The sequence below is a fragment of the Amblyomma americanum genome, chromosome 1 (assembly GCF_052857255.1).
Source record: "Amblyomma americanum isolate KBUSLIRL-KWMA chromosome 1, ASM5285725v1, whole genome shotgun sequence".
Classification (NCBI taxonomy): Eukaryota; Metazoa; Arthropoda; class Arachnida; order Ixodida; family Ixodidae; genus Amblyomma; species Amblyomma americanum.
Window position 1 is genome coordinate 77,913,161 of NC_135497.1, and position 12,116 is coordinate 77,925,276.

At 50.0% G+C, this 12,116-nt stretch overlaps 1 protein-coding gene across 2 annotated transcripts in view; it reads right to left on the reverse strand.

Moving 5' to 3' along the window:
- LOC144113089 (uncharacterized) overlaps positions 1-10,874 on the reverse strand; it is a 67,858-nt gene extending 56,984 nt beyond the window's left edge. The window contains exon 1 of one of the 2 annotated variants that reach the window (XM_077646012.1): positions 10,721-10,874. In XM_077646012.1, coding sequence (XP_077502138.1) covers positions 10,721-10,727 — 7 coding nt within the window. In that variant the 5' untranslated portion in view covers positions 10,728-10,874. Of the gene's footprint in view, positions 1-9,527; positions 9,609-10,720 lie in introns of those variants that run through there. The other variant, XM_077646011.1, reaches the window with a different exon arrangement.
- Between the last annotated feature and the right edge of the window lie 1,242 nt (positions 10,875-12,116).

The following is a 12,116-nucleotide window of genomic DNA, read 5'->3' on the forward strand; positions in this document are numbered from 1 at the left end:
TTCTTCCTTCTTTCACTCCCTCCTTTATCCCTTGCCTTACGGCGCGGTTCAGGTGTCCAACGATATATGAGACAGATACTGCGCCATTTCATTTCCCCAAAAACCAATTAATTAATAATGACTGTTTCCCGTTCCTTCTCTCTTTCCTTTTTAATCCCCTCATTCCATTCCCCAGTGCAGAGTAGCCAGCCGGAAGTCTTTTTGGTTAACATCCCTGCCTTCCTACCCTCTCCTTATCTATCCATCTACATCCCAAAGCATCTTTGTCGCCCTCCTCCAATCGGGCTTTCAAACAAGCCGCGAAATAGAACAAAAAAGAGTCGTATTTCATGCACGAATTTCGGGCACTGACCCGTGGCATTAATGAAAAACTTGGGCAATTTTGCTTTTCCCAAAGGCCTACCTAATTGAAAGAGGCGAAAGAAGCTCCCTTTTGTGCTTTTTTCATCTATCCTGTTCACCATCCCCCCTCCCCTTCCTCCTTTTCTTTATGTTGGTTCCTTTTTTCTCCCCGTCCTTCTAGCCCCCTTCCATCCGGGACCTTTTTCTGCAGCAATTGATGTCTTCGCGATGGGACGCGCGGCGGAAACGACCCGCTGACGAACGGCTAGTGGCACAGGCCAAGGAGGTAATGCTGGTGGTTGCTCCCAGCAGCGCCCAGCTGCAGGATCGGGTTTCCGCGCGAAGTCTAGCCGGCCGCTTCTCCGCCGCTGCGGCGATGCGCCGCCATCGTACCGACCACTGGCTGTTCTTGAGCAGTGCGAGTTGACGCGGTATTGACAGCATGCCGTAAATTACATTTCAACGGTCCTCAGCACCTGCACCGCTGTGGTGCGGGTCATGCTATGCGCGCTGTTGTGATCGTCTCTTTCAGTTTTGTTCTTTCCTTGTATTTTTCTTTTTGTTCTTTTCTTGCGTCTTTCTTTTTGCTATTATTTCCTTCCCTTTAAAGCCCCTTGATATTGAAGGTATCGACACTCTCCTACACTCCCGCGCTTTCCTCCTCGATTATCCTCGCCCGCCGGCTGTGCGCGCTGCGCACGGGATGCTTCGAAGGCCATCGAGCGCTCGCCGGCCCGATGTGTTCGCTGGCACACGCAAACGCGCCAAAGGCAGCGCATTTTTTCACGCTCCATTATTAAGCACAACCACTAGAGAGAGAGAAAAAAAACACTTTTATTTAGGTGATTAATTCGCATGAGCCGGATGGTCAGGGCCCCTAGTCCAGGGCTCCGCTGGCGGCAGCTGACTTGCGGACTAGCTGTATAATCCAGGCTTGCTGGTCCAGGTTGTCGTTGATCAGGGCCTTCTCCCACTGCTCGTGTCTCGGGTATGGTACTATTAATTTTTTCTCCGGCTTGTCCTGGCATTCCCAAGATGTATGGTAGAGCGTGGGGCTTGCTCCGCACCAAGGACAGTAACTTGGGTATTGAGTGGGTCTGATCTTGTGTAAGCTGTGGAGACTTTGATATGTGTTTGTTTGTATTGTCCTCCCGTCAATGGCATCTGAGGCGGACAGTTGTTTGTGTGGCGGTGAGAAATGTCGTCTTTCTAGCCTAACGTGTTCTAGCCTGTCACCATACGGCCCTAGGGAGAGGGGTGGGGTAGGGATGGGGTAGGGATGGGGTAGGGATGGGGATCCGCCCTGTTTGTGAGAGCTCGGGCTAGATCATTTGCTACCTCGTTTCCGGCTCTGCTTTCGTGACCAGCTGTCCATGCTATTTATTCTGTGTGAGTGTGAGAGTGTACTTAATAGTGTGCTCGCCCTTCCGTGAGGTTTTCCAGCAAGGTAGTCCCTGCAGGCTTGTTGGGAGTCCGTAACGATGTGCGGTGACTTGCCCTGTCGGTCTTGAGTCCTGATGGTGACGGCTTTGGCCAATGATTCCGCTTCAACAGGGTCCTTGGCATAGATTGAAGCCCTCACGATTGACCTCTTCTCGTTGTCGACCGCAGCAATCGCGAACCTGCCTGGCTCGGCATAGGCCCCGATGTCCACGTATACTGCTTCCGGGTCTCTTGATAGTTTTCTTATTTTGTCAGTGCTTTGACTCTGGCGCTCCTCCTACCCTTCTGCCGCTCTTGGTGCATGTGTTTGGGTATCGGGTTTGCATAGGTCTTCTCTATTCCAGGTGTCGGAATTTGGGATTGCGGAAATTTAGTTAAAGATGCAGGGTATGATGATGGGCTAGTTGGTAGTTGTCGAACATCATGGAATCGCAGCGCTGGCAGACAAGGACACAAAGAGAACACACACATACAATTGCGCTGAACTGCCAACTTTATTTTGAACATGTCTGATCCGTGCCTTATATTTAACAGAAGGGCATTAACACGCAAGCGCATCTAATACACTGATATGAAGGGGCAATTTCTAGAAGCCGCGTTTTTGATACTGCATTCAAGGAGTGCTCGATCCCGACAAGAATAAAAACAAGAACTAAAATCGCAAATTGGCCAACGCTGGGTCAAGAAATGCCAAACGCCACCGCAGCAAACACGGTAACAAAGGAGAAGCGAGGCATAAACATAAGTGAGAACAAAACGGGACATTAAAGGCATTAAACAGTTAAAGATGTTTCACGACTGAAGTTTCAAAAGCATGATAGTAGCTGCGAAAATGCTGGGATATTTTCTTTAATGTGCGTTAGGCATTTTTTAGCAAGTTTTAGACAGAAAAGTTTTTTCTTGGTTCCTCAGACTGATGCAGACTGATGCACATGCAGCGGCTTCTATTGACCATTTCTATTACTTCTTCTTATTATTATTCATTATTTCTATTGACCAGGCAATAACAAATTTCACGGCTGCTTGAAAGAGAAGAATTTTATTTTCTAGTTTTTTTCGCTAACTTTATTGACTACTGCAGAAGTGAGCCTGGCCAACGGTTTGGCTTAAATTTTTTGGGTGGTTGTTGGTGCCAACGGAAGACAAGATTAAGTGGTGGAAAGATGATATTCTCTCAATGACTCATCTACGCTAATCCCTCAAATGCATATAAGGAGCGGCTCAGATGCTCGTGCTGAATCAATATTTATCACTGTAAAGCGCGATCAGAAATGATGTAGTCGTTCATTGACGGAGTGAGCTTTATGGAAACAATTTGCACTATTTTATAAAATACGGAGTAAAATAATCTGATGTTATTTTGAAAACATCATTCATTATCAAAACAATTTCGCCTGCAACGAGTCAAAGCTCGCCCTAAAAGGCACCTTTTCTGTTACTTGCTCCACAGGTGACGTGAGAACTCGGAATCGCGATAGAGTTGCCCGATGTCGCGAGGGTCGAACGAACGCCTTAATCACTCTAGAGATTAGCATCACGTATCATTCCTAGACAGACGACGGCATAGCGCCGTTAAAGCTCCCACTCTGTGACACACGGGAGAGACACTACGAAAATCAACATGCTTTCTATTCTGGGCCACGTCAGAAGCACGCGCATTTGCTAGCAAAAAAAAAAAAAAACGTCTGCGGTGCAAACGTTCTTCACGGATACCCACACTGTGGTGCAGAAATTAAAGCGGCTATAATAGGCGTATTCCGCACGCCAACAGTCGCGAATTGAACACGCACAGAAATTGCATCAAAAGAAAAAGATAGCGTGGGAAAAGGCGCAGAATTATCAGCGAATTCAGCAAGATTATCAGCTTCCTGATCTCGCAACAATTTTCAAGTAGACACAGTAGTTTAGGTGCCAAGAACTGCACAGTACCTCGCCGAGGACGGTGTGCTTTGTCGGAACGAAGTCCTTAAATGACTCTGAAAGGGGCTCCGAATAAAGTTGCGGTATGCCTAGGATGTTAAACGACGTCGCTTCCCAAATATCCTCCAGAAAAAAAAAAGAATGTTTAATGCGTTTGTGGAAGCTGAGTTATCTGTAGTCAAGTATTGAATTTACGAGTCTTCGCGCCTTTCTCACTCCTCTTGTCACTTTTGCACTCTGAAATGCCGGCGCTCCTCCGCCGGCTCCACCCACTCGGTCCCTCCTCCGGCTGTCGAAGCGCGCGGGAGGAGGGGGCGGAGCTTCCGGCCGCGGCCATGGCAGCTGCGTGACGTCAGAAGAGACGTCAGGGGGAACCGATGACAGCCCTCCGCTGCTGACGTAACCAGCGCTGCATGACGCGTTGCAGTAAGGCGGCGCTGGCATCGAGGGAAATAAGGCACTCTATATGTTGCAGGCGGATTCGGGCTAAAGCTCGGCCCCGCAGGCCACCGCGAGGCGCGGAAGCGCGAATTTTAAAAATATATTGTTAATGATCGGTTCGCTTTTGAGATCCTGTGCGCGGAATGAACACTCAGTGGCCAGTATTCTACCTAATGCAAGCTTATTATAGCCAACCTCAAACACCCTTTTCAGCGATCGCTTAAGGGCGATGATGTGGGTCCACTTTTTGTACGGCTGATACTTTTTCCTCGAGCAATCGCGAACAGCACGAGGCCATTTTCACGCCGGCTTGTGCACTGAAATGCACCGTAAACGGGCATAACGCGGCACTAAAAATAGAGTTCGAACTGTCAGCGCGTAACTCAAATGAGCTCGCATGGCGCCGAAGAAAAGCGAAAATTTCACAAGTAAAACAAACCATCCTCTCGCGCGCGTTCACCGGGCGGCGGCCGGAATAGCCAATCATCGGTCAGAAAAGCGCCGAGCAGAGGAGGATGTGCGAGAGTCTGCGGCACGGCGGCATAGTTCACAGAAAGGCCTATACTTTCAGAATCAAGAGACTTTCCTTCCCTTGTGCTCGAACTTTTCGCTCCCGCCGAAGGAAACCTCGCCCAGTGCTATTTCTTGCTGGCGTCTTAACTCGGAGAAAGCTCGCCCTTCTCCGCCTCCGCTACATCTGTCTTACCCACGATTTTTCTCGCGTTTTCCTGGCTTTACAACCCTCCTCTTTTCCCCTTAATAAACGGAAGCGCTCTTGTCTTCTGTTTAGTGATGTTTTAACGCGATAGCGTTGAGAACCTCGTGTCGCAGAAAAACCGGTGTCGGCGTTGTTGGCCGTTGGCGTTGTAACGCAAGAATCTACAAAAAAAAAACCTTGTAGAGATATGTGGAATCGAACCCGGGTCTTTCAGATTTCGAGAAGAGCACGCGCAGAACGAGCTACGAAGGCTCGTAGGTTCTCACTGAATTAAAAGGGGGACGGGCAAGGCGTCGCGCCGAACGGGCTGCGTCGTTCCGTGGACTCCTAGGCAGCGCTGCAACACGCTGTCGCGTTCCACTCTTAAAGGCGAATATTAAGCGTCCTCCAATTTTTATTATTCCTCAGTGAAGAGAAAGAGATAGTTCCCCTCTCCCTCTCCATTCAGTACTGTAAATACGCGAATCTTTGGGCTGACCTAACTTATGCCCTGATGAAGGACGGTCCACCGTCCGAAACCATTGGATAACTAAACCTATATAATCGTACCAGTTGTGACCTTCTCATTCTACATGTCTTCACTGGCCCAATGAGCAAAGCAGACAGTTTATACTATATGTATGTATGTATGTATATATATATATATATATATATATATATATATATATATATATATATATATATATATATATATATATATTAAATCAAGTTAAATGTCCCGGCTCCCGCCTTTTTTTTTTTTTGAACTCGCCTACGAAAGTATCGGGAGTCAACCAACGCGTGGAGTGCTTTCAGTCAGACGATTTCGCTTTTATTTCGTTTATTAGGTTGTCGCGAATAAATAGTTTCAGTCGCAGACAATGCAGCCGCCAATCAGGATGTTTTATGTATCACTCCGCCGATGGCAGAGCAGCAAGCCGCCACGCGACTGGCTGAAAGTCACCCCACGCGCTGGTTGACTCCCGCTACTTTCGTAGGTGAGTTCAAAAAAAAAAAAAGGTGGGAGCCGGGGCGTTTAATTCAACTTAATAGGGAAATCGGCCGCACAGGATCACAATTCGAAATTTCTAAGAATGCTTGGAGCGTGTAGATCGAGTTCGCGCGGTAAAAAGGCGAGTTCAGAATCCTCTTTAGTGCACCTTTAATATATACGAAACTACGCATGACGAAATTTTGTAATTAATTTATCCTTAAATATTTTCGCAAATAAAAAAACGGAGAGAAGAATTAAGCTCCGCCTTAAGGTATGACGCGATAGCTTTAATGGGTTAATTCCCGTATATGCAGAAGGTCATTCTCTACTGTACATTCATAGGTCCCTGGGAGTCCTCATACCCCTCCTGGCGCAGTGGTTAAGTGATGCGCCACTGCACTTCGATGGCAGGTGCTCCCAGCCGACGGATTGTGTGGTCCAGGTTGCTTCCCGAGTGGTCAATCCCTAATTTAGATGCCACCTGCCACGGTGGGCAGTTTTCTTACTGTACGGTGGGCAGGTTGTGATGACGCCTCAAGGTCACGTGACCTAGGTGGGCCACCTATGCCTTCTAGGTTGCTCTCTGAGGACCACCTGCCAGAGTCATGCTCGTGATTCTTCGCTCACAGCGCCGCCAACGCCAACGCCGACACCGGTTTTTCTGGAAAACGGGGCCTTTAACGCTGTCGCGTTAATAAATGGTGCCCCTCTGTAAAGTGAATTTCAGCGACAGCTCAAGACCAGAAGTCAGCCGGATTGCGTGGTGAATGTCGCGACCGTGGAACCCGAACGACCTGACGATATTCCGTGTTCTCAAAGACAGGGACTGGGGCTTCCGTAGTTCGTGCATACACCGCCACGCCTAATCTAAAAGCTGTTTGGATGAGGCGGCGTCACGCGTTCTCGCCCCCTCTGGCGGTGATCACGCGCGCTCTCCCCTGAATTCTCGCCACTTCCTTATTCTTCCCTAACCCGCCGCGGTGGCTCAGTGGTTAGGGCGCTCGGCTACTGATCCGGAGTTCCCGGGTTCGAACCCGACCGCGGCGGCTGCGTTTTTATGGAGGAAAAACGCCAAGGCGCCCGTGTGCTGTGCGATGTCAGTGCACGTTAAAGATCCCCAGGTGGTCGAAATTATTCCGGAGCCCTCCACTACGGCACCCCTTTCTTCCTTTCTTCTTTCACTCCCTCCTTTCCCTTCCCTTTCGGCGCGGTTCAGGTGTCCAACGATATATGAGACAGATACTGCGCCATTTCCTTTCCCCAAAAACCAATTATTATATTATTATTCTTCCCTCAGCACGCCTTCTCTTTCCCTACTGTCCCTTCTCACCTCTTCACCTCCTCACGCTCGTTTCCGCCCTCGCCTCTTTCTACCTACTCCCTCGCAGCGCCTCCTTTCCCCAATTCTCCACCTCTAACTCATTCCGTCCGCGGATGACGCTTCCTACGACAACGTGGTCTTACGTCATAAGACAACGTGCCTGCTGCGCACGCGCAGTAGCGTGCGCCACCTGGCCGCACGCCTGCCACTGTGGGTGTGCCGCATGCATCCAGTTATCCGGTGCACGTCTGCGCTAGTACAGCCTCTACCAAATGATTACAGCCCCAAGAGGTTTGCTTCTGTATCATACTGTGTGGCACGTTATAAGTGCACCGGCGTTTCAAATATCTTGGAGCAAAGAATAACGTTAAGGTAAGAAGTTGGGCTAGTTGGTACGTATTCATGGTTAACGAGCGCAAAAAAGACGAAGACGAAGAGAAGACGTCGTCTTCTTCTATGCGTCTTCGTCTTTTTTTTTGCGCTCATTAACCACGAATGACCTAAGAATAACTCTCGTCCTCACCCCTTCCAGAGGTTAGGACTTCCGCGGAGCCCCACTACGCGAGTTAAAAGCAAAACAGTTGGGCTCTATACTATTGACAAAGGCTGCCCGTATTCACTTTGCTAAACCTCTCCAATATTCGGTGTCGTGAGAGAAGGCGCGGGCCGCAGCAGACGAAAATAAATATATAAAACTAAATATCAAAGGAGAAAAAAAAACAGGTTATTGAGCATGGCAAAACAAGATAACAATTAACAAGAAACTGTGACCCTTCTACTTTTCCCCACTTTTTTTTCTTTTCCGTTCCAAACCAAGTATGTCTCAGACCGGTGTGCTTTTCACTGGGAAAATTAGCTCTTCTTGGCGCATGACGAGCAGTAAAAATCGGTATAAGAGATCGGTCCGTCAACCTCTACTTTTGGCGCTGATCGTTAGTCCGGCGTTTTACGACCGGATGCTCAAAGTAATCGGAGCGCAAGATGATATCTTGCCGGAAAGCAAATGATACCCGCGGAGGCTGCTGCCGCTGTTGCGATATGTCCGGCCCATCGCAGTGTAGACGTCGAAAAGGATCGGCTGACTGCCGCCTCCAACTGCCTCTGCTGAGACTCGCAGGCGAAAATGTAGCAACACTGGGGAATAAAGTAGAGCACCTTTAGCAGGTATAGAGATCTTACCACAGACAACGAGACGAGAAACGAAGGCAAGCTGTACGGCTCGATTCAGTGTGAAGGATTGTCTCTGCAGTTGTTGTCAAGCAGCTGTCGCGAATACGTTTTTCGCGGTTACACTGTCGCCACTGCGCAGAGGCACACGTACTGATTACTTTAAGCAAGCCTGTACAACAATTTGTTCACAAGGCGCTTTCTGGCCTCGCCGTGGGACGTACAAAGAGTTAAATGTCGCAAATATTTTGAGATCGGCAGGAGGCAGTCCGAGAGCACGACCTTTTATAACTATCTCTTTGTCAAACGTCCGCTTCAGCAGCTACAACTTGAATTCTTAAAAAGTCTTAGCCAATTGTGGTTCACTTCTCAGCAAACATTCAGATACGCAAGCTCCATTTTTGGCATGTGGTGAAAGTTATTCGGTACGCTACTTCTTGTTTTCGCCCAGTTATCCGCAATAATGAGTAATATGGAATCATTCAGATGTATACACACGTCGTTATTTGAATTAACGCTGACAGCCAGTCGCGAGCGACAATATAAAGAAGCAAAAAATAAGAATGAAATGCATTGTATTTAATGCCGTCGGTCAGCATGTTCTGTCCCGGTTAGGTTTTATTAAATTGAGGTATTAAGCACTTGCAAATATCGGTCATAAATTATATGCCGTTCTCGAAAAACTAACAACGCGCTCATTATCTTAACATGTCGTAAGTTTCTACACAGCTTTCGTTTCACGACGGCTTTGTTGTGATCGCTGTCAAGGTGTATTTCACAACCGGACGAAAAACATCGCAGAGCAATACAATACAACCCGCCCCTTTCTTGCGCAACGGGCCTGTTCATGGATCAAAACCGCGCGGAAGATTGGTGAAGTGCAGACCGAGAGCGTTAAATTATGCAGCAATCGCGGACGCATGCGGATCACGCGCAGATCGGGAAGAAGTTAAAGCCAGGTACCGCGGCCTGTCAGAGGATACTCAGGGAGCTTGCATTCGTCGAGTTTGGCACCGCATCGTCGTTTACGATAAGAGAGGATCTAAGTGCAGAGGGCCTTCGTGAAAGGGAAGAAACGAAGCGATCCCCCCCCTCGTTTTTCTAGTTTCGATATTCGCGGCGGCCATCGGCTGAAATCGAACGACAAGTGCCGGCATCGACGGGACCCACATGCTCGAGCAAGAGTAGGCGAGCGCACATACCCACATAGGAGGCGTCCATCGTGGCACGAGAGCGATGCGTAACGGTCGCGCACCTCTCGGGAAATGAGCGGCGACGGCGCGGCGAGGGCCCTTTTGTAACAATGCATGACTAATAGCGCGCCGCACGCGACCACTGGCGGCTGCGCGCTCAACGACGCGCTGCCACAGTGCGGCCGATGGAGGAGTTGCGCGCGAAACAGAAACCGAAACTAATAACGAAAGATAAGTAAATTTAAAAAAAAAATGAAACGAAGATAAAGGAGGCATAGCGGAAGCAGATAAATAGAGGCAAACAAAACGCGTCCAAGCGACGACCGCAGATCGCTGCCATGAGTATAAAGCGGAAATCGGCATCGCTTCCGACACAGACGCGCTGTTGTCGCTTTCGTTGTAGCGGTAGCGTCCCGTAGGCGCTGTCACTCGCCGCGGTGGCTCAGTGCTCGGGCGCCAGGTCGAGGGTTCAGTTTTTGGCCACTACAGATGCATTTCTATGTTGGCAAAATGCAGTAACGCCAGTCTACAGAAATTTAGGTCAGCATTGAAGAATTCCAGGAGTATTCAAAATGAGTCCGAACCAGCGCTTGTTTTGGGCGAATCAATCGATGAATCAATCAATCAATCAATCAATCAATCAATCAATCAATCAATCAATCAATCGACTCCGTATATGGTGCCTATTTGTTGTCGACAGCTTTCAGAGACCAGAGGTAGATATTTGGGCAAAGAGCTGCTCTTTGAGGAGCAGCTGGCAAAGAGGGGCGGTGCTATTTTCACGATGCATTTCTAGAACTTCCTTCGTAAGGAAAATGGAGGCCCCCCAGTGCTGCGGTTTTCCCTAACTGAAAATTTCTCGAATAGGAGGGCGGTCACCCCTCCTCACTTGTATCCCTTTAAATCCGCGCCTGACTCACGCAAGCCTTCGTTGCGACTTGATGTCGCTTCGTGCTAACGCGAGCGTCCTAGTACCCACAGCTCCATTTGTCAGGCCGTTTAAACAAGACGAGCCGATGTCGTCGATTCGCTCCGCCAGACGCGAGCGCATGCAACACGGAAGTATGGACGCGGGAAAAAAACATCCATGCTGTTTTCCGCTGAATGTCGCCCTCTAGGGACGCGCGAGGTGATAAGGCAATTCAGAGGCACAGACGCGCCGTACCAACGGCATTTTGCGAAAAGCACCAAAAGGGACTCACCAGACATGATGAGCGCGCAGTGCAGTGCCCAACGACCGAATGAAAAAAAAAAGTGTCTTCCGATGACGCGGTGCAGGTGTAAGGCCGCGTTGCTTCACGCTGGCAGCGATGACATCACATCGGACGCGGCCAGAGCATAGCACGAGCGCGCGGCGCCGCGCGCACCCGGCCGAAGAGTCCGCGTGGCGCACGCGAACGGGGAGCACGAGTGCCGCCGCCCACTTGTTTGGGGCCCAAGGACTTGGTCCGCGTCAAATGGCCTCTGCATGCTCTTCCCATCAGAAGGCCGGCGCCTTATCGGCGACGCTTTCCCCCACCCGATCACTGGTTCTTGTATTTATTTCACGCAAGGGTGCTTTACATTCAGCCGACGGCTGGCCAATATATTTCCGCAACGCGGTGGGCAGGCCTCGCCAACAGCTGGCGAGCAGAAAGCGAGAGCGCATCGAGCACCCTCGCCGCGTGAAAGGGTTGCCTGGCGTCCCCAGCCAGCGCTGCCCTCGAGGACTATCAGCAGCCGACGCTCGGAGTAGGGACCGGTGACTTGTGGCAGCGCGAGAGTTGCCCGGCGTGTTTGGCCCGATGTGCATATAGCATAGCCGCATGGGAGAAAGGAAGGACGCGAGTTTGACGACCTGAAGGGGACGCCATTGTGAGCGCGGCTGGGCCGGCCGGGCTTTGCTTTCGCTTTCGCGCTTTTTCGGAAAATCAAGGGCAGACAAAGCAAGATACTGTTAAGGGCGAAAACGCGGCACCGGAACAGGCGACGGCACTGGCAGCGGCTCGACCTGGAAAATTCGCGGTTAGATTTCGAGTTCGAAGTTACTCGGTAATACACGTCAGCTTAGAGCGCGTGCAGTGTGGACACTAGAAACCGCAAAGGGATCGTCCACTTGACAGCGTTAGCGAACCTTCCTCATAGCTGTCTACGCAGGGAAGGAAATACGAAATCTGCAAGATCTGGACGCTGGATGCTTCGGAAGCGGGCTTCGCAGGGCGCACGGCATAGTTACGTGCGTTTTGTTCCTGGTAGGGCACCGCTGATAAGGCCGTTACGGCAAGGCAATGCTCTTCAATGATCACGTGAGGAGGAGATGGGGTACGTGCAGCACGGAGGACGGCCGTGCGAGGACCTCGACATTGCAGCCCGTGAGCTCTGCACACACCTTTGAACGTAGTGTTTTCCTTCCGCAACCTAGCTAGGCCTGATTCAGGGACGCCGCACTGGAAGTGGGAGGGAGAAAAGGCAGTGAGGGGTGTCGCTACAGGTGCACCGAACGGACAACACTACTGAGCGTCGAGCGCGGCAGGCGACACGGAAATGATTGCAATAAACGATCAGTTTACGGGGCGACTGAAAATGCTACGACGCTTGAATTTAAAATTAAACGGCACC